Source organism: Raphanus sativus, unplaced genomic scaffold (genome assembly GCF_000801105.2).
Source record: "Raphanus sativus cultivar WK10039 unplaced genomic scaffold, ASM80110v3 Scaffold0282, whole genome shotgun sequence".
In the NCBI taxonomy this organism is placed as follows: domain Eukaryota; kingdom Viridiplantae; phylum Streptophyta; class Magnoliopsida; order Brassicales; family Brassicaceae; genus Raphanus; species Raphanus sativus.
Genome location: NW_026615602.1, coordinates 17,533 through 44,815, shown reverse-complemented (window position 1 = coordinate 44,815; position 27,283 = coordinate 17,533). Strand labels below are relative to the sequence as shown.

General features: G+C 31.0%; 3 protein-coding genes and 2 pseudogenes across 3 annotated transcripts; 2 read left to right on the top strand and 3 right to left on the bottom strand.

Moving 5' to 3' along the window:
• Positions 1-2,045: 2,045 nt before the first annotated feature.
• LOC130501777 (trihelix transcription factor GTL2-like) lies at positions 2,046-4,281 on the bottom strand (annotated as a pseudogene).
• A 6,477-nt stretch (positions 4,282-10,758) lies between these two features.
• LOC130501778 (protein ECERIFERUM 26-like) lies at positions 10,759-12,766 on the top strand. Its single transcript, XM_056996609.1, has 2 exons — positions 10,759-11,272; positions 11,749-12,766. The coding sequence occupies exons 1-2, from the start codon at positions 10,847-10,849 to the stop codon at positions 12,631-12,633; spliced, it is 1,311 nt and encodes a 436-aa protein (XP_056852589.1). The 5' UTR covers positions 10,759-10,846; the 3' UTR covers positions 12,634-12,766.
• A 600-nt stretch (positions 12,767-13,366) lies between these two features.
• On the top strand, positions 13,367-17,463 carry LOC108833778 (protein NRT1/ PTR FAMILY 2.8-like). The gene is made up of 4 exons (XM_056996608.1): positions 13,367-13,520; positions 13,617-13,834; positions 14,236-14,783; positions 16,420-17,463. The coding sequence occupies exons 1-4, from the start codon at positions 13,409-13,411 to the stop codon at positions 17,261-17,263; spliced, it is 1,722 nt and encodes a 573-aa protein (XP_056852588.1). The 5' UTR covers positions 13,367-13,408; the 3' UTR covers positions 17,264-17,463.
• Positions 17,464-25,789: 8,326 nt separating this feature from the next.
• On the bottom strand, positions 25,790-27,043 carry LOC130501780 (protein LIGHT-DEPENDENT SHORT HYPOCOTYLS 1-like). Its single transcript, XM_056996611.1, has one exon. The coding sequence runs from the start codon at positions 26,518-26,520 to the stop codon at positions 25,951-25,953; it is 570 nt and encodes a 189-aa protein (XP_056852591.1). The 5' UTR covers positions 26,521-27,043; the 3' UTR covers positions 25,790-25,950.
• Positions 27,044-27,092: 49 nt separating this feature from the next.
• LOC130501779 (uncharacterized) lies at positions 27,093-27,283 on the bottom strand (annotated as a pseudogene).

Sequence of the window (27,283 nt, the reverse complement as noted above, 5' to 3'; positions counted from 1 at the left end):
TATTAAATTAATCACATATTTTTTAATACTACATAAACGTGTGGTCTTTAAACTTAGACTCAACTTTTATTATGTCATCCAAATAAAAAAAATAATATAAAAACTTATTAATATGACAATATTAGTTTATTTTTGTTATTAATGACCTATTATAAGTTTGTATTTTTCTATTTCTTATTTTTGATTTAAAATTAATTTTTGATACATAGATTTAAGAAAATAACATTATAATGTCATTATGTTTTTTTATTAATTTAGTTTCAGAATATATATATATATATGTCTAATATTTGAGCATAAAATATTTATATTAAATAAAAGTAACATATTTTTATAAATATGTGTAAGCCCATTATTTGTTGATCCATTTATATATTTCTGCAGGTCCAAAACTAAAAGACTAAAATGCCATTAATGAATTTTATTAATCCTTTGTAAAAATAAGGGTATTTTGGAAAACTTAAAACATTCATTAAGAATATAATTTATGAATGATTCTAATTTAATAGTATTGATTGTTTTTCATTTGTTTTAGAAAATAAGGATATTTTTGAGTTAAGATTTAAGATATAAGGGAAGAGGATTGTAGACATCAATTTGACAAATAAAGGTTCAATATTCTGTGTGGATGATAAAGAAGCTTTCAATATTTGTGTAGGTGATGAAGAAGAAGCCATAGATGGCATTAAAAAAAATTAGTCTACGTTTTTTTTTATTTTCCTTTTTTTAGTTTTGTTTTCTTTTTTTATTAATCTTACATGGCATTTTGATTGGTGCTAACAATTAAGGTGAATTTGAGAGAATCACGGGGGCTGAACCCAAGTTTTTGTTTAAAAAAATAGGTCTGTAAATACGTGTTGTAGAAGGATATGACTCATACGACTTCGGTACCAGAGGAATATTTCTATATATTATAATACCTCTAACAGAAACAGTGCCGTCTCTATCATTGAGCTTCGAGGTTCCTAACAAGTACTATTTATATAAAAGAACAACTGATCACAGCTAAGTAATACAGTGTGTGCGAACTGTGAAATGTGAACACATCCAACTTGTTAATTTTTTTTTTTTTAAGTTCTATGAGCATTGGGATGTATGTACAATAATATGATATCTTATGTGATATCATAATATGAAATATTATCATCGCGCACGGTGACAATTCGACCGGTTTATGAGTCTTTGTTATGATAAACTAAGTAACAGTCCATCGCAATCTATAATATATTGTCCCACAGTTACAATGGCTATGCGAATACAAGCATAACAAATTCCACAACGATATTATATCAGAATTGATGATTCTGAATGAAATACATTTCAAAATGGGATGTCTTCAAAATATGTGTTGTAAATAGAAGTTAAAAGTAAAACATGACAAGAATCATCTTTTATCGTTATCCTATAAAACAAGAATATAACAAAACATTACGTACACTAAAACTACATAAAATCACATGTGAAACTAAGACAAGACTTTAAAAACAAAATAGACCAATATTTCTATCAAATTTCTTATCTGAATCTTTGGTATCTTTAATCATTATTAAGACTGAAACGACGTGTATTCTTTTTGATTATCGGCCTCCATTTCGATAAGAATCAAAATGAGACAGGGTTAACTTGTTTTCGATTCTCGTTACCCTACCCATCATCTAGCTCGTTGTTTACCTTTAGGCACCGAATAAAAACGTACAGGTTGGATTTTGAGTGAAGTTTCCATGAAGAATTCACGTATACTGTTTTTTTTTGTTCTTACAACATTTCTTATCGAAAAACCTGATCTCGTCACATGTGCGAAGTTCATAAAAATGCCATAACCATAACTTTAACCAGTAGTTTATTCAAGTTCAACTGAATTTCACTGTTTGTCGGTGCATGTGTACTGTCCAGCTAAAATAGTGAGTGTCGTTTCTACTGATGCTTTAAAACATTAAATGATTCATATATTACTTAGATTTTCATAATAACCAAAAATGAGATTTAAAAAAAACAAGAAAAAAAAATTAAACTAGTAAATATATTTATATTTATTGTATTTGAGGTTTATTCGAACGCAAGATCGAAACCTGAAAATGGTACACTGTTCTTTTTGCTGGCACCATTTGCATCTAGATGCATGGCTGCAGGAATATCATCATGATCTCCCGATCCAACCCGGGTTTCCAGCTCTCCGGTTGACGTGTTGGTGGCGGTGGTGGTGGTCCCAGTGAAGGGTTGGCTGTACAAAGCTGTGAGTTGGTGAAAATAAGGACAAGTCCTTGAGTCAAGTGGTCTCTTCTTGTTAACATCTTTTGTTTTCTTAAAATATTTGTTGATGTTTTCCCATTTCTCTTTGCATCTCTTGGCACTTCTCTTGTACCCACTCTCCAACATTTTCTTTGATATTCTTTCCCACAAACGAACAGGCTTTTGGGGATGATGATGATAATGAGATCCCATCTTTATGATGTTCATCATCATTCATGGTACTGATACTGCGTCTGATGTTGATAAGAGCTAGCACCTCATCTCTAGGCCATCTCTTGCTAATATCACTCTTATCATCACTTTTTGGAGGTTTTATGTTTTTGGGTTTTGGTTTTTAGAGTTTTAGTTGAAATGGGATCAAGTGGTATGTCATTGGTTTGAAGAGAAATAGGTAGTCTGAGGTTAGGGTTCGAGGTAATAGTGCTGATGAAGTTTGACACTCCTGTTATACCTTGGGTTTTTGGTAGAACTAAGGAAGATAAGTCTTGAGAAGGGCTTGGGCTATGGACCTTATAATTCCCATCGTCATGGCTATCATGATCTGTGAACTTAGATATGAACTTGATGATGCTGGTGTTTTCTATCACTAGCCATAGCTTGTTCGTTTGCTCTAATCTCTACCTCTTTGTTAAGCCTCTCCATCTCTTGCTTCTTCCAAGCTTCCTCTCTAGCCACTTTTTTTCTTCCTTCTTCCCCCATATCTCCAAGAAGCTTCTTATGCATCTCCTCTTGTTGAGCTATCATGTTGCTCACAACACCCTCAAAAACCCTGTTAGCACAACAAAACCTCTCCTTCTTTTTTCCTCTTCCTCTTCTTCTTGTCCCTCATGATCATCTTCAAGTTTAATGATGATGATGACGACTTCCCATCATCTTCATGGTTCCAACATTATCAACGGTGGTTACTTTATTCCCCATTGATGACTTCTTTACTTGACCCTGATGATCTCTTTTGTCATCAATAAGTCTTGTCCCGTTTCCTCAACGTTTCCTTTCCCTCTAGTGAATTGTTACTCTTGTTTTGGTTATCCCCAACTTCTGATGGGACATGCTCATCATCATTATGACCATGATGATAAAACTCTTCAGCCTCACTAAACCTATAATTTCCTTTGTTGTTGTAATTGCTGATGTGATGGTCATTAGCGCTGTTACTATTAAAATCTTCTCTCTTCTTCTTCAAATTTCTCTTTGCACTCTTGTGGACTCCTCTTAAACCCAACTTCTGCCAACTTTCTACAGCCATCATAATTTCATAACTACATAGCATCATTGATTATGCAAATATACACACCTACCAAAAATACACAAGCATATAATAAAACTTCGTAGTTTTTCCCCTATATACACATATAATATATCCATGTTTCAGTTCAATTGTATAATAAAACTTCTCGAGAAATGCCAATTATGTATAAATACATATTTAATGGCCAATCATTTGCCAAAATAAAATTTGCCAATCTATAGTCTGTCAATTGTGTAGCCAGAATTGTCACTTGTAGTTGAGCGCAGATTTTAAAATTTGCAACCAAACTAATGCAATAAAACACTAAATAGACTAATGTTCATGTCCATATGCATATATGAAAATATATAAATATTAGTTTGCATTATATAGAAGTATATTTCATATGTGTATCTGTGTGTGGAATATGTATTACCTTGAGGTGAGCTCCCAAGTGAATTCAGGGAACCAATTCTCCACCGTAGATCTGAACCTAAGAAGAGCAAGAACTTCATCACTACACCATGGATGATGATGAAAGTGACGATGATCTTCGCCATCATGATCCGTATGACCTATCCACTCAGAAGTAACACCCCATCTTTGATGTCATGGTGATGATGGTGAATTATCTTACGGCTATCGAGGCTCAGCATATGCTGGGCTTGATGGTTGGAGTTAAAAGAAGCGATGAGACAGGAAAGGAAGTGAACTTTCAGTCGCCGGTTGATGCGGCGGAGGAGGTGGCTGTGGAGATGCTATGAACTGCTGGATCTGTTCCGGTTACTCCCACCATCAAACATGTTTCTTTTATTCTCTTATTTTTCTTCTTTTGTTTCACTTAGCTATATTCACATCAAAACCTAACTTTTCTCTCTCCATTTGGACTCTCTTTTTATATTGCTATCGTATTCATTTATAGGGATATAAATATAAAAATTTGAAAAATAAAACAATCGATAGTTCAGTGATACTAGTGTGTTTCCTGCACCATGTGCAGAAATAAAGTTTAAAATATATTTATTTTAAAATATAATTTTATTAATTTTTATTTTGTTAATTTTTGATTTTATTATTTGCTTACAATATATAATTTTAATTTAATCATATGTAAACTTTAAGATAAAAAAATATTTTTATTCAATGTATATTAGTAATATATATTTATATCTTTTTTCTAAATATATTCAATCAAATTTTGTAAATGTAAGAGAAAATTTTGTTAAGTGTATAATTATCAAAACATAAAACTAAATAATTTCTAAAATTTATGGATATTAAAAATAAACTAATAGTATTGGATTAGAAAATTACATTTAAAAACTGTATAATTTTGAAGAATTGTTTTACTAATAATAATTATAAAATATAATTAAATTTTGAAAAATCCAAAATAATATTATATTTCTATTTATAACATTATATTATTATTGCTAAATTAATGATGATCAAATAATAAATGAAATGTCTATGTCACTATTTAAAGAAAATTATATATTTTTTAAAAATGCATAGTATTTTGAAGAATTGTTTTTAGTAATAAAAATTATATACTTATAAAAATATAGCTAAATAATATTTCGAAATTTTAATTATTATTATATTTCTATTTAATTTATTATTTATTGTTATAAATTATGATATATAAATTATTGCCATATTTTAAAAACTTACCTTAAATATAAATCAATATTAAATGTAATGTCATAATTATCTTAAGTTATTACCATATATTTTTAAAAATTATCTTAAATATAAATCAACACTAAATGTAAATATCCATCTCATAATTTATTTCAAGCCATGTCATCAATGTTGGTGTGCCATGTCATATTTTCTTTCAAAATTAATATGGTGATGACACATGTCAAAATCACTTCTCAAATATAGACTAGAAGATTTTTGAATCGCGGTCCAGTTCTTTTTCGAAAAAATGTTATTTTAAATTATCAACTTTTAAATTTAGTTAAAATAAAATACATTTTTCTGAACTAAAAATATTCAATTTTTACTAACAATTCATTTTAATCGTATCATTTGTCAACCGTTATAGTTAACTAGCATTGGACTTAAAATTTTAAAATACCTTTTAAAGTTCATGGTTTTTAGACAAAATATATAAATAAACATTTTTACAATAAATAAGTTGGTAACTAAAACATTTTATAAATATGAATATTGAATAGTAAAAGTACAATTTTCACTATTTTCTTCAAAATAAAATTTATATAAGTTTTATTTATATTATAAAATGTCAGTTAATATATCATTAGTTAAAAATTATCAAAAATTTAATAATTTTTAGGACGGTATGTAACTTTTTGTAACCATTTATTTTGTCTTAATTGGGTTATGTTTCACAATTTTATTGTCAAAAATTTGATTTTTTAAAGATGTTAGTATTTTTTATTCTCAGAAGAATAAAATTAATAGCATAGGGATTTTTTCATAATTTTGTTGATAACTTATTTTACATGCCATGATGCAGAATGAATATTGTATGAAATTATATAATTTAATATATGTTTTATAAACATAAAGAATCTTGAATAATACATCTAACGATAATTCTTTTCGTTTGGGAATCAAAAAGTTAAATTAACATTTCACTAACAAAAATTTTGACAGTAAATTATAAAACATAATCCAAATAGGATTGTATAATAGTTTCAAAAATTGATTGTAAATAATTCTAAAGTTCTTCATAATCATTTTATAACTAAATATTTTAGATATAAATTTACTTTAAAATGAACTCTTTTTTAGTTTGAATTATTTATATTATAGTATAACTATTATTGTTATAGTTGTTAAAAATATATTTTTAAATATTTTAAAATCAAATATTTTATAAAAAATGTTGATTTTTATTTGTGCCAAAAATCATCAACTTTAAAAAACATTTTAGGTCTCTATAGTTGACTAGAGATAGATCTAAATTGGTATGATCAACTAAAGTGTATGACATAAAAATTGGTATTTTATTTTCAAACAAATTTGAAAGTTGATGATTTAAATGATATTTTTCCAGTAATTTTCCGACAAAAAAAAAGTTTAGATGATATTTTCCCTAGAAAATAAATGTATAGTCGCGAAAATTTCCCTCGTTAAATAAAATAAAATATAGTAACACTAGCAATATATGTTTTGTTGTTATTCTTATCAGTCAATATTTTTCTTATCAGTCCATATTTATTTCTAGCAATAATGAAATTGCAAGACACGTATTTTTTACCCAAAATCTGCCGTGTAGATAAATACGCGTAAATATTCCATATTTATTTTGTTTATTTTTGCATAATAATTGACTGATAATGAGTGTTATTTTATATATGTGAAAAAATATTGAATCTTTCTCAAAAAAAAAAGAAATTATTGCATCTATTTATAAAATTGCAAATGCAAAGACAATACTACTATAAAAATCGAACATTATCACTGACATTTTGTACAAACACCATAAACGATTCATCTAGCTCATGTTATAGCCACCCCTTATGCTCAAACAAATTAAATGAATTAATGAAAATGAGCATTATGACTTGGGATGGGACGAAAACGTGTATAGTTCGAATATTATATAATGTTAATAAGATAATTACAAAGGTGGTTTTTTGTAAATTACAATAAAGCTGGTTTTCAGATTCATATTTATATATTTGTCGTAGATTCATAGGATAAACATAGGCACTTAAACTACTTTTATTAAAACTAGCTATTTCAACAAAATCCATTGATTTACTAAATGATACTATTTCTAAATAAGTGATGTATGATTCATGGTAGTTAAAAGAAATTCGGACCTAGCTTAGTCCATTAAACAGTAACTCGAATTGCATTTCATAAGAATAAGTTAGTAAATGAAATTAAATTTCTTAAGATATTGAGAGCATCGTCTATACCCCTTCAGATATGTCTATGTCTATTGAGAAAGATGCCTTTAGAATCCTATGCAGAAGCAGGAGCAGATGCAGTTGTTAGTGTAATAAACGGCAAACGGGAATGGCAGGGCACGTGAATACATGCAGGAACTGGGTCCTCTTTATTTAAAACTATTCTGTATTTTTATGTCCCCATTTGTCTTTTAGGTCTCACTCATCTGCTTCTCAGGTCCACCATATTTATCTCTTCCTTCTCTTGTCGCTACTGCATCAGCATTTTTCCACTTTGATCATGGTATGCTATTAGGACGAGGTGCATGTAAATTCTTGACCTAACAAAAGGAAGAGCTCGATTGTGGTTTACATGTATGATCGATAACAATTAAGCAGACAACATCATTCTTGAATTCTTGTCGTAAGTTTGATCCATTTATCTGTAGGATTTTTTTGGACAGCTATGATCGATAAAAGGTTTCGTACTAAAAGAACACTACCAATCTCTATTTATGGACTACATTTCTTCACGGATTAGGTTCATTAATACCACAATGGAAACTTTTGAGTCACTTATATATCTAGGGTATTTCCAATATAAAACTAAAATAGAACAAAATTGTTTAACTCAACTTCATATTTCACTTCATTAGATAAACAAAAAAAAATAGATTATTTCATTTATGGAATAAAATATAGAATTAAGTTAAAGTATTTCTTAGAGCATCTCCAATGTATTACTCCAATTTTACTTCAAAATGGTGCAACTCCAAAATGGAGTGATGTTTTACTCCAATGTATTACTCCATTTTTTATTCCAAAATTAATAATTTTTTAATAGTATCTTATACTTATAAAATTTACTAATTAACCCCAACTATTTTATGTTTGCAAAAATACTTAAAAATATAATTTATTTAAATTAAACATTTATTATTAAAAGGTACAAAAAATCATAAAAATAGAATAAAACATAATGTATAAGTTGGTTCAATAATAAGCATTAGAATATTTTCCCACAAATGATCGATTAATGCATTTCGTAATGAAAAATGAGTTTCTTTATCTTTGATATTCTTTAAATCGAGTAATTTTTTTTTGAAATCGGATATTTAAATCATTTATTTTATATTATTTTATTTTATATTATTTTTGTTATTTAATTATGTTATGTATTTTATGTCAAATTACTAGATAATGAAATAACTTATGTTGTTGTATCATTTTAAAATATTATTTAAATAAGAAATAAGAACATTAATATTTAAAGGACCATTTCATAAATAAAAAAAGTTCAACTCTAAAATAGAGTAATGTGTAAGATTACTCCATAAATGGAGTAACCCTAACCATTACTCCATTTTGGAGTTGGAAATGAAGTGGGGTTGGAGAGGATTTTACTTCAAAATGATGTTTGAAGTAGAAAATGGAGTAGGATTGGAGATGTACTTACTACATACTCGATTTTATTCTTCAAAAGAGTATTAACTGGAAGGGGGTTGGGACCTGATCCGTTACTTTATTAATCTGTTTGTTTTCCTACTCACAATTCACAATAATCCATTTTTTGTATCCAACGATTAATTTTGAACAAATAACATTTTATATACTTAAATGAATCTCGATCCTACCTTTAAACGATATTGTTGGATCTGTGTTCATTTGAACCTAAACTTCTCATGTTGCAAATTAGTTTCCAAATAGTTGATATGCTTATTTTTATATATATATATATATATATATATATATATATATATATATATAACTCTCTTAGTATGGTGAGATTCCTAAAATATATAATTTTCAGAGATCCAAACAATTCAAACGCAAATAATTTGCTTTGCATATACACAGATCAGAGAAAAGTATATAATATATACTTGCGGTCCTTATAGTAGGGTTGGGCACAAATACCCGTTACCCGTCTTAAATTCGTTACCCGCTCCGTACTTGCCCCATAAATACAAGTACTCGTTTTAATCAAGGCAAGTAACAAGTTAAGAATTTTAAATACTTGCAAGTGCAAATCAAGTAACAAGGCTTAAAATTATTTTAGGTATTTGACTCGTTTCGATCCGCTACTTGATTTTCAAAATATATTGTAACATTTACATTATTATTTCATCTATTTTAATATTTATTTAATATCAAACATGTGGGATTAAATAATTTTCTCTTTTTTCAAATTTTACGCTATATTATCTTACATTGGTGTAGCATAAGAATCGGAAAAAAAATTAGTATAAATATAGACAATCACCTAACCATAAAATCATTAAAATATAATTTATATTTTAAAGGCTCAAATACAAAAATTTTAAGTTAAGTGAGCAAGTATAAGTACAGAAAGTTACTCGCAAGTATCTCATATATAGACGAATACTCGCTTAATTAAGGACTTGGTATTAGCAAATACCAATATAAGGCAATTTTTTTACTATCCGAAGAAAGCAAGTCGGCTTATAAGTATGGCAAAAATCCTAGATACTTGTCATATGCTCAGCCCTACTAGTAAGTAATCGAGCAAGGCAAGTAATTTGCAAGTTACATGTTTTGCGACAAATACTCGATATAACAAGTACTCGTTTCCGACAAGGCAAGTACCAAGTCTAAAAATTCATTACTCGTTCAAGGTAAGGCGAGTATCAAATATATGTAAAAATGCAAGTACTCGTCTTGCGCCCGCCCCTACCTTATAGTAAATATTTACAAGCTAAAAAAATATATTTACAAGCTACCTTTGAACGAGAAGATAAAACATGTTGGGCCGATTTTAATAGAGCTTTTGAGTTCATAACCTTTGAAGCAGAAGATAAAACATGTTGGGCCTATTTTAATAGACCTTTTAATAGATGTTGGGCCTCCAATCCTCTATAGCCCATATTACAACATACGTGGCTCTAGAAAACTCTGACCGTGTACTTTGAAAGCGACTTTTTAGGTCGCCCTCTGTTGGTTGGTGAGTCACCGAAACTGAACAACTTTTTATTTCTCAATGTGATGATAAGCCCATAGATTCGTTATTGTACTTTGACATTTAGGCTATATCACCAATACATTAAAGTTCTTCGACACATTTTCATGATTTACAAATTCAAAGTGCTTTACTTTTGGGTCCACTGCATTCTAAAGTACAATAAAATTGATAGATAGCTTTCATTTGCGGTGGCTTTTGTATGAGCATTTATGTTGTTCACTGGACACACAACTACTACCTGTACTGATCCATATCCCCTTTCATCAATGTATCTCAACAAACTCTCAGTTTTCTCAATTCATTTCAATCTTTTTACAGAGAAAAAAAAGAGAAGACTTTTCTTAGTGTTTAATAATAAACTAAAATGTGGGTTTGAAAATGTTAATCATTTGCATTTTTCTTTCCTTCTATATATACGTGTTTCTAGTTACCTCAAGACACATATACCAATAAACAGTTTCTTTCTCTCGATCTTTATAGTAATTCTTCCCCAAAAATATATTATTATAAAGAAAAATGGGTATTTCCCGACAGAACCGGGTTGAAGTCAAGTCGATGCTAACCGCGATATCAAGCAAGCCATCTCGATCGGGTCAGGTACACACGTTTTCCGCTTTAGACAACGCTGTGACTCCCCATACGGTCCATGTCATCTTCTACTATCCTCGTAGTCCATTCAAATCCTTTGACCTTGACTCGGTTCGGATTCCGTTGTCGGAGCTCCTCTCGATGTACCCGCCCGTAATTGGTCGGGTCAATAAAACCCAGGAAGGGATCTTGGAGGTCAAGTGTAACGATGCTGGACTTCGAGTCTTGAAAGCCAAAGTTTCTGTTGGTATTGATGAGTGGCTAAGATCAGCTGATGGACATGAGGAATCTGATCTAACGGCTTGGGAAGACATGCCAGAAGATCCTAGTACTTGGTCGCCGTTTCGCATGCAGGTATTAAAATATTTTGAAGTTCTATATATATTTTTTTTATTTGTCAACTATATATATCAACTATAAATAAATATATATATATATATATATGTTTGTTTTTTTGGTAGTCTTCTATATTTTCATTTCTGATATAAAAAATACACATATGTAAAAAAATATTAACAAAAATTATAAACAATGAAGTATAATTTATGAACAAATTGCACTTTTTCAAAAAAAAAATGCACTGAAAATATATTTTGATATATTTTTTTATAAAATATGTGTTCGTTTACCATCTGTTCATACATTATACTTCGTTATTTCTAAATGTCTAAAAAAATTCGAAAAAATACATTTCTACCTTTTCCATGTAGTTTTTATTAGTTAATAATAAGAAAGTTTTAAAATTAATTATATTTGTTTATTGGTTAAAATGGGGGAATATATATATATATATATATATATCAATATATTATATTTAATGATTTTAACAGATCAATGAATTCGAAGGAGGAGGTGTGGCTATAGGTCTGAGCTGTCCACACATGCATGCAGACGCAACAACGTTAACAGTTCTCTTAAAGTCATGGACGGAAGCTCAACGCCGTCAGTGTATTACCCAACCTCCTTCCTTTTTCCCTCTGCCCTACAACTTAACGGATACTGACGCCGTTAACTCCGACCGCGACTCCTTCTCCAAGCCCATCGCTGGACTCGTTTCAACCAAAACAGCCACCGCCACATTTAGATTCTCTGGCTCCGCCTTCACGAGATGTGTCAAGGAACACTCCATCCACGAGATATCCCCCAAAGCGACGCCGTTTGATGTGTTCGCCGCTCTTTTCTGGACACGTGTCTCTCTAGCGAAGGACAAGAGTGATCGAGTTTGCTTATGTGTGGACTTCAGGAGGCTCTTGCCTAATCCGCTTCCTTACGGTTTCTTCGGTAATGCTTTGAACTTTTCGTCTCTTGAGATGACTAACGTGGTGGACGTAGGGGTAGGACACGTGGCACGTTTACTGAACGAACATGTGTCGAGTCTGAACGTGGAGAAAATCAGGTTCGGTCTGAAACGGGCTAGGTACCAAGGGAAGATGTATGGTAAGGACCTGACGATTGTTAACATGGAACATATGATCGTGGAAGGAGAGCCGTTGATGTACCAGGCCGTGTTTGAGGAGGGTGTTAAGCCTATGCACGTGAGTTACCGGATTGGAAACGACGGCGGAGAAGGTGTGATCATGGTTATACCGTCGCCGGAGAAAGGGTTTGGGAGGACAGTTTCAGTGACTTTGCCGGAGGAAGAGATGTCAAAGTTACTTTCTGATCAAGAAATCCTTCGTTTGGAACCTGAGGTGATTCTGAAAGGTGTGAAGTGATTTATATCAGAACGATCTTTAAAAATGGAATAATGTTTCATGATTATTAATGTGTATAATCTCGTATATGACGGTGTACGTGGATATGTTTAATAAAATTGATCTAAATGAATTTTTTGAACAGATATAAAAATAGAGCAGTTGAATTAATTGGTGATCTATGAAAATATGACTAATACTAATAACCGTGCAATTGAAGTTAAAACACGTGAAAATTTATATAATGGTTACCAGATAAGTAAACGAGTATTTTGAGTTTCTGAATAATTAGCACACTCGATCGTCGGACCAGATGGATATATAAACATAGAGAGAAAGCACCATGAGCACACAAGATGGACGGACAAGAGTTGCAGAATGTTTTATTAACTAATCTATGAGTTACAGTCTTACAGAAGCATGTTTGTTATCTTGGTCACGGATGAGATCACACTTGTCAATACCACCAACGAGTCAACGACAACCATAATAATAAATGTTCATAATAAGTAGGCCAAGTAGACTTTACAATACATCCACGTCAATATATTCCAATTCCAAATTTTCAAAATTAAACATGAAAGTATTTATAGAAAAAACGAATCAAATAAAACAAAATAGTTTCCAACAGTATCGATAACAAACTTGGAATCCCTATTCGCTAGTAATCAGCTTGAACGTAGGACATACACTCTGTATGGCTTTTCCCTATTTTACTAGTTCCATGCAACTAATCTATAAACACCATCAAAAACATTTTTTTTTTTAAATTTCGTCTCAAATCAAAGAGAACATAATGGACATTGAATCTTCTACAACCCAATCACCACATGTTCACCAAGAATCCACAAACCAAGATCCGCTCATAAAGCATAGAGGAGGATGGAGAGCTATCAAGTACATTATCGGTACTTACGTTCTCTCCTATTTTCTGATTTTACGGGTTTATTCTTATGGGATATATATTAATTGACTGAAGTGAAAACTCCATTGGGTTTGTGAAGCAAACGAGTCATTCGAGAAGCTGGCGTCCATGAGCTTGATAGGGAATCTATCGGTGTACCTCACGACGAAATACAATCTTGGTGGTATTTTCTTGGTGAACATCATTAATATCTGGTTTGGTTCGTGCAATTTTCTTAGTATCCCAGGTGCCTTTGTCTCTGATGCATACCTCGGAAGATTCTGGACCCTTCTCCTCGGTTCCATCTCCTCTTTCCTCGTATTTTTTCTTTCCTCTCTTCATTCCAACTAGACGTGTAAATGCATTAAAAAGGGCTAGAACCTTTTTTTTTGTGTTGGTGAGAAAATACCTATGATGTCAAATAAAATATATTTTTATTTTCTTTTTAATAAATATCTTTAATTCGATATCATCCACAGTTGTGTTAGCAACCAAAAATAGCATGGGTACTTTGTACCACCAAAAGAAAAATATTTAATTAAAATTCTCAACATAGGATTTAGAGTAACTTAATCATTTAATTTCAAATTCATGTTATTTTGGAGATTTTCTCCTTGCTAATTTTATCATATTTTTTGTTTGCTGTCTAAAAGATTTACGTCTGATAGTAAATGTGAAAGATAAGAGATTGATCCTTTTTTTTTAATTTCACTTGATAGGGAATGGGAATAATTGCTCTTACCGCGGCTCTCCCGCGTTTAAGACCCGAGGCTTGCAAAGATCCAACAAATTGTTCAAACCCGCCCGAGCGCTGGCAGCTTGCCGTTCTCTTTGCTGGCCTAGGTTTAGTAGCCATTGGAGCAGGAGGGATCAGACCATGCAACATCGCATTTGGAGCAGATCAATTCGATACAAGCACTACAAAGGGCAAATCTAATCTTGAAACATTCTTTAACTGGTGGTACTTCTCCTTCACCGTGGCTCTTGTCATTGCACTGACGGGTGTCGTGTATATACAGACTAACATCAGTTGGGCCATTGGTTTCATGATCCCCACGGCTTGTCTTGCACTCTCTATCACTACCTTCCTCATTGGCCAGCACACATACATCTGTGCAGAGCCTAAAGGAAGTGTGTTCGCAGACATGGTTAAGGTTGTTGCCGCGGCTTGTAAAAAACGTAAGGTGAAATCTGGAGAAGGTGTAACATTCTACTTAGGCTCTTCTAAGGATGGATCCTCAACCACTTTGGTCCAAAACAGAGAGAGGTTAGTTTGTTACATAAGATTGTTTTTTTTTGTTTTTTTTCGTTTACATGTTAGTAAAAAATGTTTTATCTTGTAGAAGATATTAAAAACTTCTAATATTTGATACCAATAAAAACTATTATTATTTATTAACAATAAACATAATTTTTCTAACTATTTGTAAAAATAGTTATTCATTTTAAATCAGTCCACAATTTTAGTATTTTTAGACAAAGAAACTTTATAATTCAAATTTTTTCATGTTACAGTGTGTGTGTTTTTTTCAAATGAAAAAACAAATTTAGGGGGTGTTATTAAATAGTGAATTTACAAAGAGTTTTGATGAGTTTTAAAATTAAACAGTTTCCTGAATTTAAAAAGAGTTTTGCTGATTTTTAGACTTTTATAAAATTAGTTAAAGAGTTTTGTAGATTGTTATATATTTATTAATTGAGGATAACTATAAACTTTTGTAGATTTTTTATTTTTAAGTACTGCAATATTGTGTTGTTATCCAAAATCTTTATGCCATCGTCAAATTTTTTATATGAACTTTCTGAAACTACATTTTGTATGTTTATGTCAATTTGATCATTACTGGTTTTCAAATTGTTTTATCGTTGAAACTTGTGAATTTCTAAGATGAATTATGAAATATTTGGTGTCATTCAATGTTGTTGGCCTTCGTCCCAGATTATATTTCATTATGAGGAGACTTTTGTTTGTGCCAGAGAATCTTGTGGTGATATTTATAACCTCTTTCTCTCAAAAATGGTGGTTTCACTAATTAGATCATATATTTGTCTACACGTTACGGTGGGGGTGAGTGGGTGAGGGAAAAAGGAAGTGGTGTTTTACAATTTTTCGGCGGCTAGTGAAATAGACGTGCTACAATTACAGATTTGTGTTTTGTTAAAAAAAAGACTTTGGAAATCTTGATCAACTTGCAATACTTTGATAAACAGATTTTATGAAGAAAAGTTTGGCAAATCAATAATCCAATAACGACAGACTTCAAAATATGACATAATCAGTTAACTTTCATTTCTTTTGAATAACACAAGACTTGTAATGACTATGTAAAATAATGAATCCAATAACTCTAGATTTTTATAAACTTTTAACTACTTATTACAAATTTATAAACCAATAACACCATACTTCAACATATTTTTGAGAAGTTGTAAATGAATAACACTAGAATTATCAAAACTTATAAATCTATATAACTCTTTGTAAATTAACAATCCAATAACACCCCCTTAGTATTTTAAAGATTTTGTATGTACTTTAAAATGCTAGCTAGACGCAAACAGAAATGGGAATTTTTTAAATATGTATGATGTTTGTGATTAGATTTTACAAAAAGTTGCATTGGTTACAAGAAACTAAATTAGTACTCTTTTAGAAAAATATAAATATTCTTTCACTTTTAATGCAATCTAAACAATGGCATTGACATGTGAAGTTGTAATCTGTAATTAGTACTCTTTTCGAAGTTGTCTCTAACATTTCTTCTTCTTTTTTTACAACAAGCTAAGGAATTGTAATTCAGGAAATGATCTTAGTTGGAACCTCACTGTGACAATGTGTGTGAATTAGATTCTTGCACTGCAAGTCTCTAACATTGTCTTCTTTTGATGATTTACTGTGACAGGTTAAGATTTGTTGAGAAAGCAGCAGTGATAACAGACCCGAACGAGTTAAACGAAGAAGGCAAAGCCAAGAACAACTGGAGATTATGCAGTGTGGAGCAGGTGAAGAACCTTAAATGCGTAACCGGGATTTTACCAGTTTGGGTCACAGGAATAGCGTGTTTCATGCTCACTGACCAACAGAACATATACGGGATACTCCAAGCCATTCAAATGGAGAAAACGTTCGGACATAACTTCCAAGTCCCAGCAGGATGGATGAACCTTATCTCCATGATTACTCTTGCTGTCTGGATCTCACTATACGAGTGCGTCATCCTACCAATAGCGAGCCTAATCACAGGACGCAAACAAAGGTTAACTATGAAACAAAGGATCCAAATAGGTATCGTGATGGGGATCGTTTGTATGCTCGTGGCAGGTTTCTTGGAGAGAAGTCGAAGAGCGGCCGCTCTAAAGAAGGGCTCGTTTGTGTCTCCCGTTTCGATTGTAATGTTGCTTCCTCAGTTCATGCTTGCTGGTCTAACCGAAGCGTTTTCGGCAGTGGCTTTGATGGAGTTTCTGACGGTTAAGATGCCTGAGCATATGAGAGCTGTCGCGGGAGCGATCTTCTTCTTGAGCTCGTCGATTGCGAGTTATATATGCACACTTCTTATTATTGTGATTGATAGCGTGACACGCAAGGAAGGGCGCTCGTGGTTAGGAGATAAAGACTTGAACAAGAATAGACTTGAGTACTATTTTTTCATAATAGGTGGTGTTCAAGCCGTGAATCTGCTCTATTTTAGGTTTTTTGCTTCCAGGTTTATCACTGAGAACAACGAGGATAATGAGATTTTTAGTTAAGTGGTTGAGATCACCTTTTCATCTTTGTTTTACTGGTTAAAGCCATAGAGGTTACGTTTCTTTTTTTCCATAATCTGTTTCTTGTGTACTGTGGTTTATTTCCATTTTTAGTAGTATTATCACCCCGTGTGCTAAGCACAGGTCTATTTCTGCTTAACTGTATTTAAACTCTTAAAGAAATAAAACTATAGTACTCTTTATTTGTTGTTTTAAATCAAAATTGAATTTCTAATAGCTTACAAAAAGAAATATAAGATAGCGAAATATGATTTGTTATGAAAACAAATTTGTGAAAAATAATCAAACCATATCAAATAAATTTGTAAATATCCAATTTGCATCATCACAATTGTTGATAATCTTTTTACTCGGTATATATAGTGTCATAATAGTATTATTTGTTACCCATGATATGATTTCTTCAAAGCTACAAAAACAAAATAAAGATATTTAAGGAGTCACATAAGAGAAGAACTAAATATACCGCTTGTTTTTAGATTATTAACTGTACTGCTTCCCTTCTGTTTTGATTTTTTTTTGAACTTTCCCTTCTGTTTTGTTGCAGAGAAAGCTACTTAATTTGTTTTTTTTTTGTCTTTTATCTTTGTTTATATGTTTATGTATTTCTTCTGAGGCAAAAGCAAGGCAAATTTTATAAATATATAAGTGATTGAAAAACAGATCTATAAATATAATTAAGCAATCGAAAAATAGAAACCAAAATAAATAAATACCTACTTTTTTTTGTAACTAAAAGGATTAAACCCGGGTCAATGATGACACAAGCCTAACCCCCGGGTGGAGGTACAGTCCACGGATAGATCCTCTCTTAGGCATTCAAATGAGTCGAAAGTGATAACTCATATCCGTGTGGCCGGTGGGGCTTGAACCCAAGTTCGTTTTATTGGGTTTTTTAATTCCCTCAAGCGCCACTAGGGATAAATACCTACTTTGTAGATAAGATTTGGAGATGTTTATTTTTACCTTCTTTGCTGACAAAATTTTATTTTTTATTCTTCTACCAAAAATTAAGCTTTTGAACACACTATACTCGAGTTTCATCTATCTTATTAAAACAGAAACATTACAACTTCTTCTAGGTGGATTTAAAGTTGGACCTTATGTAATTAATGTTATATTAATTTACTTATTATTAGAAATGTTTTTTTATAAATAATTAATATCAATCATTACCATAGTTTTTTACTTCTTACCTTATTATTATATTCACTACGCATGTTTCCTTATATTGCATATATTTTACTATAAGCTAGATACATTCACTAGCATATTATACTATAAGATATATTATTAATAATACATGTACTAACATATAATACTATACGACAGATTAATAATAATACAATATATTATATGTATTCATTAACTTGCATCTATCAATATTAGCAATACTATGAAGACGGCAAATTCTATACTTTGAACCTATAAACCATGATATACTAATTTATAACAAAAATGATATTACTGTTACAAAATAATTTTTATAAAAATTATTTATAGTAGCAATTTGTTATATAAGATAAATTTAATCAAGACCCAAATCTTTTTTTTTCCTGTTCAGAAAAAAAGAAACCTACGAATATATACCATTAAGTTAGCCAAAAAAATTTCGAATAAATAGTAAATCTCACCAAACCAAAAAAATGAATTAAAAATATAACAAAAGATATTATGTTTGAAATTTAGCTCACCGGGTCGGATATAAATCTGTTCATTTCAGGTATGAGTTTTTCGAGTTCTCAACATTTGGATCTAAGTAGGTATTTGATTTTTTTTGTCCGGATCGATTTTTTTTGGTTCCAGACCATTCTAATTTTTTATATTATAAATCTTAAATAATATACAACATGTATATAAAATATGTGAATCAAAAGATAAACCCGCGCATGCGCGCGGGTCATGATCTAGTTTTTAATCTAAAATGAACAATTAAGAGAATATTAATTGAGAATAAGAGGAACCTGAATCTTAATTAAAGTAACCTAAAACTTGTATAGAATGTTTTTTAGTAGAAAACTCAACAGAGAAAATGCATGGATGAGATGAAAGAGAGACATAGAAGAAAAGAGAGAGAGAGCAAAGAAATATTAAATAGAAAGGAAAATATCAATACTACTAAAACTGGATCATGACCACCAATTATTATTTTCAACTAAAATAATTTTAACAAATTATATTGCAGAACTGTGTAACTTTCTTTCTAAATTTCACAGTACCAACTTCTTTTTTTGTTTCTTTGCAGACAGTTATATATAATGACAATTATTCTTCTTTTGGGGTTTATAGAATACGTTTGCTAAGTTACAGAAAAAGGAAGAATATCTTTCGTAAAAAAAAAGGAAGAATATGACTGGTAACCTATATTATATTATTATACTACAATATGATTGAAATCTGTTATATTATGTACATAAATTATCACTGTAATATTAGCATGTTATTCAGTTACGTTTGCTCATTTTTTTCAGAGTAATGTATTCCATCCAAATTATTTCTTTATATCATTCAATAATCTCAACTTTTTGATAGAAATAAAAACTATTCATTTAAACTCATCTAGACAGGTTTTTAATGGGTTATTCTATTAACTTTTTATTAAATGTGATTTATTCTATTAAAACAACATCATGATCTATTAATATAAGTGTGGTCCAACTATCTTAATTGAATAGATTAAAACTTCTTATTAATTATTTGATAAAAATATTAAACAAATAAAATATAAATATAACTAAAAATACAAATATAAAAATAAATTTCTATATAAATGTAAAGCAAAAAATATTCTTGCCCTTTTAAAGTCGGTCAGAATCTAGTATTTTATTAAATTAGGAACATGGCCTATTGATATAAGTTTAGTCCAATTATTTTTTATTTAAAGATAAAATAAAATATATATCATTTTTATGTAACACAAATATGAAAATTGAATTTCAAAAAAATGTAAAACAACAAATATATCCATATTTTAAAAGGCATGTAAAATCTAGTAAATAAATATTCATATAAGATAAAGTTTTATTTCAGTGATTGAACGTGGTATTGTGAGAGATTTTAGGAAATATTGTTTGAGTTCTAGGAAACATTTTTTATTAATTTATTTTTGTAAACTTATTTCATGTATCAGTATTTGATATTTTTCAACAACAAGATGTTATTGTATCAGTATTTGATTAGTCAACCGATTTGTGCTTTAGAATAGAAAAAAAATCTATAGGCATACTGTGTAAGGATTATAGGTATTCGTAAAGAGTTCTATAGTTTCCAGGTTCTACTTGAATTGTTTACAGATTCGGTAAATTTCGGCTTTTGATCATGTATTGGTTTAAAAATTGCTAGGATTTACAAATTGATTATCAATGATTTCTTCATTTTGTTAACCTATAGTATTTCTGTAACATAAAGTTTATTCTTTTTACAGCAAATTATCTATAACTTTTTTTAATAAACCCATCCTACTAAATAAAACAAAAAAAACCATATATCTTCACGTTAAGAATTTCAGAAATTTGTTTCATTAATTATCAATGATTTGTCTGGATTTCAAATACGTAAAGAGAGAATATCGATTACAAAAAAAAAAAAGAATATCGATTACAAGACTGATGGGCCTTACAATTATTCACTAGTTATTTGAAATTTCCAAAGTGTCTCAAAAATATGTTTTGTACATACTGTTATCAGTTCATGTTGTGTTGTACATTAACGTCCTTTTGCTCACCAGACGAGCTATAAAAGCCAGGCAAAAATTGTTATTGTAATGGGCTGCCGATAAAGTGAGTTCTATGTACACTCCTTTGGAAAAATTGTTGCGTACATTTCTATAAAATGCACTCCCATTTTGCTTCGAGCAACGGTTTCTTCGCATAGAAACTACTTTTATATCTAGAAAATTGTGGTCCATCTAAGAAAATTATAAAAAATAGTTTTGTTATTAATATCATCAAATGCAGTTTATTATTACTGGTTTTAATTTATCTCGAAAGAGTTTACGGTTAAGCCTTCTATAGCTGAAAAATAAAGATTGATAGCCACTAAAATTTAATTTATAATCGTATAAACATAAAACTTATATGTAGAAAAGAACAAATATTCTGAGCTTCTAAAATAGCTAAGCAGCTGTCGGATAATAGTGGAGCCATTAGCCATAGACTGTGGACGGTCATGGAGACACATAAAACGGTAATGGATGAGCCTTTACAAATGGTATCAAACGACTACTGAGCTCTGTGGCTCACATTATTGAAAGTAAAGTTTTTGTGTTGCAACGAAAATGTTACACAATGCAACTGTAAATGATTTTATTATATTGCTTTCTAGAAAATGATGGTAGAGGTAGATATTGCTAAAATGTAACATATATCACCTGGGCATTTGTGTTCTCTGCTGAAAAACTTTAGTTAAACGTCTTTGAATTTGAGAAGTTGTAACAAAAATGATCTACCTTAATTTTCAATAGTGCAAGAGTGACAAAATACTTAGAAAATCTTGGTGATATGCAGAATCATAAATGAAACTTTATACGCCAATTGAAAGATGCAGTTTGCAGAGGTGTTCTGTATCAGTTCGTGAAGTATTACGGGAGGTAGTACATGCGTGTCCCATGAGGATGAAACTGAATGAGATCGAGTTTTGTGATGTGCATAGACTTGATGAGCTTGGAAAAGAAAAGATGATAAATGTTTGAAGACATATAGACGTTTTCCATTAAGCAAAAGGGAGTTTACTTGAAGATAAAATTTTTTATTAAGGTAAATGGAAAGTTACCTTATGCGTATTGGAAAGACTTGGAGAACAAGTGGAAGACTTGGAGAGCGAGTTAAAGACGTGGAAAGCAGGTTCTAGTCTGTTATATAAGGAGAGACATACCTTATGAAAAAGTCAGATCTTGTATAGAAGAGAGAAAGGATCTCATTGTATATTGGTGTTATCTGCTTGGTGTCGAGGCAGTGTCTGAAGTAGTTTCTGAGAATTTGATGTGGATTTAGTTTGGGTGGCCTTGTTGTTGGCGCTTTGTGTGGTGGAGTTAGCCATCGTGTGTAGTTCGTGGTGAGCTGTGTGTGTGCTTGGAGGATCAAGCGTTTTGTGTTACTGGTTTGCGTTGGGTGCTGACTTACTTGGTGAAATACTTCCGAAAAGTGGAAAATTGAAGTCTGAACTCAAGGGGAGTTTAGTTCGGGATTTGGAAGATCCTGATAAACAGAAATTTAGACTCTAGGGTGAGTTTTAGCTTAGGATTGGGCTAATCATAAAGGATTCTTGTAATAGAAAAGATTGGTGTAAGACTTTCTTATTTTAATGAATTCGAAAAGAGAAACTTGTATCTTTTATTTTCTGCACTTTAATTTTCTACTCTCACTACATCAACATCAATGTCATATAAAAATCATAAACAAAACTTTATAATCATATTCATAATTGTAGTAAAATATTTGCCATAAATAAATAATATATCAAGCCGATGTATTTTAGAGTATGGTTAGTGGAAGTCTTTTAGTAAATCTCTCAATATTAATATAGAAAAACAGAAGATAATTAAGAAAGAAGGAGACGAGTTCATGAGATTCCTAATCTCTTTGAGAGATTGTTAATATGCTGTCAATTTATAAATCGTTTGATTTTTTATTATTTAAATAAAGAAAAAATTTGGGAAAATTTAGAAAAATACATTTAGATGAGATTATATTTTGAAAACTACATCTTCTTTTTTTTTTTGAAAACTACACTTATTTATAGGTAAAATGACTAAATTATCCAAACTTATTTATATTATCCAATATAACTTGATACTTTATTTTAAAACATAAAATGCGTATTTAAAAAATTAAAACAAATTTATCAACAATCATACTTTTTAATACTCTTAACATAAAATAAATTATTAGCTCCAGTAACTGCTTCATGATCAACCACATCCTTATTCATAGAATAGATCAACCTTTAAAACACACACAAAATTTGTTGATCACTTTACCAAATCACTAAATGATCTCTTATTCTAACCTGGTGACTTTTTTTGTTTTCATATACGACACATACATGAAACAACCCAAACAAATTGCTATTCTTTTATTTAATACCCAAAAAAAAATTCAGACATTTTTTTTAGAATCAAAGAGTGTGTGAATGTATTTCTCCTCTCTCTATTACATTTTTTTTCCTGAATTGAAAAATGCTGTTAAAATAAAATATATTCTGAGAATTTTTTCTCATGGAACACATAAGGAATCTTGCACATAATTTTATGTATTTTGTCGTTCATAAGTTCTTTGAATTATCTATTGTTGTGATGTGACAAAGGATGGACTGTTTAACTAAAGAGATCCAAATTTTTTTTCAATCGCAAAAACACAAAATGATACCAACTTCGTCAAGAAATAACAACAAAGATCACAAGTAATTCTTACAACATAATAATTATGGAAAGTACTAATCAAAGTTTTAAAATTAATTATTATAATTTCTAATTTCTAATCAAAATAGGACAAAATGTCTTTTTACAAACAAGAAAGTGTATTTTTCAAAAAAAAAAAACTAGATGTATTTTTCAAAATTTAAATCATAAATAGGGTATATTTCAAATTTTCCCAAAAAAAATTGGTTAATTATATTTTTAGGGTATCTATTATCTAACGAGTTCTGATGCTATTATCTTTTGACATGAGTATGTAAATACTAAATAAAGAATGCAAGTGAGACTTCCATAGGTGTAAAGGACTACATAACTAGGCCCATGACTAGGCCTCTTCCCAAATCTGGGGAAAATGAGGGGCGGTGAGTGGTGATAAAATTAAATAAAAAAGTTATGTTACTATATTTTTGTTGTAATAGAACAAATAAAAACTTGAGAAAAATAAAAGAAAAAATTGGGTCCTATCGATCTTATTGTACACCGAGCCGGACATAATTTACTCGGTTCCACGTGCGATTGGCTTTCGAACCGGGACCACTATTTGAGTAAAGCCCGGTGGAGACGTGGCACGCGTCGGGTGCACTTCTTTCATAGTCTGTTTAATCCAAACCGTTCACTTTTATGTAAATATGAGAACATCGTACCAACCTGTCGGTTGTTTGGGAATTCCTATTTGTGTCTATCGAAAGAGGTTTGATCTTCTCTGATATGTGAATCCTAATGATAATTTATTACTATTTTTATTGCTAAAATATATATGTATTTCATTTCTGTATGACAAGTTGAAATTTTCATTTCTGATTCCTCTTTCAGCAAAAAAAAAAAATCTGTTTTTTCAAATATGTCACGTGAAGAAATCCAATCTCAAATATCCTTGCTGTCTTTGTTTTCTTGTTTGTTTGTTTACTTTTAGATATTGATCCATTTTAGGTTTAGTGTATTAATTTGTTGAAGGTCAAAGAAAGTTTAATTAATTAGCTATACAACATCCTCTTAACAAATTTGTTTATTATGGATTTGATATTTGATAATGTACATCTACATTTGGCAAAAATTAGTGTATACAAAATATCAATCTTTTTATTTGCTAATCAAAACCAGAAAATTTCCATCAAAAGTTCAAAAATATAACTGGTTCCTCAGGTCATACAAAAACTTAATATTTTATAATGAAGTATATCGACAAAAAAATAATTTTAATTTCAGTAAGTAAGGATTTTAATATACCGTCTTTATAATGGCTTCTCTTCCAAAAAGTATATTTTTAAACGGTTACTTAAATAAGTAAAATTTTGCAAAATACCAATTTTATTGTGCAATTTAACCCTTTTTAACATATTGTGTACGTTTGAAAAACATATGTGAGAAATTCGAACACTATACTATACAGGTTTTGATGATATATCCGAACTTATATCATTTAAGCTATTTACAAAAACTTATATTTAATTGTCTTTTATCTGTAAAATATCGGTTGGTCATGACTACGGACAAGTGTGTTAAAATGAAAATACCATTACATTTCGAGAATAGATTAAATGAAAGCTAAGTTTGCATAGTATGGTTTGTGAATTGTGATTCTATGAGTGTAGACGATATTTTCTGATGTTGAACTGATCGTAATAGTACACATCATTTTCTCAATTAAGTCCTGGTTTATTCTCCTAATAATGTTCTACCTTAGCGAGATCGTTGTAAGAAAGTTTTATACATTGAACAAAATGTAGAATCATTGGTTCACGAAGTGGCTCTATGCTAAGTGGCTTTCAAAGCACAAACGGTGAATTCATGAACTCATGACAATGAAAATAACAGATATAAAGCATCTGCATACATCTATTCTTTCATATACAGATTCATATCTAAATCATGGAGCATATCATCATCACATGGAAAGAAATGATTAAACATCGTCTTAAAATCTTAACAGAGCTATACATAAATGTGCCTCCTGTGATCATCATACAACATACTAATATAATACACATGAACCCTAAGTGTGCCATAAATCAACATCGAATAGTCCTCAGGCTCATGGTTGGAAGTTAAATAAAAATAAAACTCATAAAAACATTAAGGATCAAACACTCTAGCGTCAATAATCATAATTAATCTTATTCATAAACAACCACAAAAGCAACAACAGCATCCGAGGATAATTGTAAAAAGTAGCACATGAGAAGAAGCAAATAAGAAACAATACATATTTAAGTTGTGAAATTAATATAGATTTTTTTTATATATATGAATATGATCACACAGTTGCACCCGAGTAATTAACCATCATAGACTCACCTTGTTGTGGCTGCTGTTGCTGAAGAGCGAGAGGCGGCTGCGTTTGCGTTTTCAGCCTGTTGACTCTCTTCCTCTTCTTCTCGTAGCTAACACCGCGAGCTTTGGACTGGAAGTCTCTGACTTCACGGAGGAACAACCTCACGGCGCGTGAGCCAAAGGGGTTAGCCTCAGGAGGGCCACCGTTCTCCTCGTAGGCGGCACGGAGGCGGCCTATGAGGGCGTCAAGTGATCCCCAGGCTTGTCGGAGAGGGCAAGGGCAAGGCGCGGGAGGGTTTGGGAGGCCGAAGAAGGCGCAATTTTGGTGGTGAACCTTTGTTTTCCCGAACTGGTCGAGGTAGCGGAGGAACTCGAGCACATGTGCGCCGCTGCACGACGGGAGAGAGAGCGGAGGACGGTGGTTTCGAAGGTATTGGCAGAAGGTGTTCCAGTCACGGCGTTTCTGGTTCTCGTACCGGCTTGGGGAAGGTTGTGTTAGTTGTGTGGAGGTGTTAGGGTTCTTGTTTGCTTGGTGTGATGAGATCAACTCCATAGCGTATCTTGTTTATGCGTTTGTGAAGTAGAGAAGAAGAAGAAGGAATCTGACCTAGGGTTTTGCTCTTATTATATGAATCAAATTATCAAAGAGATAAGGTTCTTTAGATCATTAATCAAACCAAACAGAGAGAAGGGAGAAAGAAGGACTTAGCTGCTTGTCATGGTGAGGGTGATACTATAAAAGGATAGATTCAAGTTTGGTAGATCAAGTCCAACAAACACATGAGCAAAAAAATGGTGAGGCAAAGAGAGAATAAGCTGAAGAAAAAAGAGAGAAGTGAAAGTTTGTTTCTGCTTATAGAAAATAAGAGAATGAGAAATATAATTGGAAGATGTCAAAAGTGGGATTCTTTTTTTCTGTTTATTATTTTATAGCTTTTCTACTTTGGGAGAGACAATACACAAAATCACACTTGTCAAGAATCAAGACTGAGTGGCTTCAAGACTCAAGATCATTATAGGAGGTCATTTAAAGAGATAGAGACTGAGCGGATGAGTACAACATAGGGGAGAGAGAAGAAAAAAAGAGAGGAGACTGAGTGTTACACAGCGTATAAAAGAGTAATTTCATACGTGAAGAGAGAGAAAGAGAGAGTGACCAATGGGTCAAGTGGGGAACTTGAAGTTGAACATTGATATGACATGAGGAGGGAAGAGTCTGTGTTCTTTGCAGCAACATTTTTATTATTGTTTTCTCATTACTTTATGCGATTACTTTGTTTTCGCATTATTCTTGTTTCCTTACTTCCTTCCTTCAT

Coding starts and splice junctions, on each gene's coding strand:
- LOC130501778 (XM_056996609.1), top strand. CDS start 10,847: ATGGGTATTTCCCGACAGAACCGGGTTGAAGTCAAGTCGATGCTAACC. Junction 11,273..11,748: donor GGTCGCCGTTTCGCATGCAG/GTATTAAAATAT, acceptor TGATTTTAACAG/ATCAATGAATTCGAAGGAGG.
- LOC108833778 (XM_056996608.1), top strand. CDS start 13,409: ATGGACATTGAATCTTCTACAACCCAATCACCACATGTTCACCAAGAA. Junction 13,521..13,616: donor AGCTATCAAGTACATTATCG/GTACTTACGTTC, acceptor GGGTTTGTGAAG/CAAACGAGTCATTCGAGAAG. Junction 14,784..16,419: donor TTGGTCCAAAACAGAGAGAG/GTTAGTTTGTTA, acceptor TTACTGTGACAG/GTTAAGATTTGTTGAGAAAG.
- LOC130501780 (XM_056996611.1), bottom strand. CDS start 26,520: ATGGAGTTGATCTCATCACACCAAGCAAACAAGAACCCTAACACCTCC.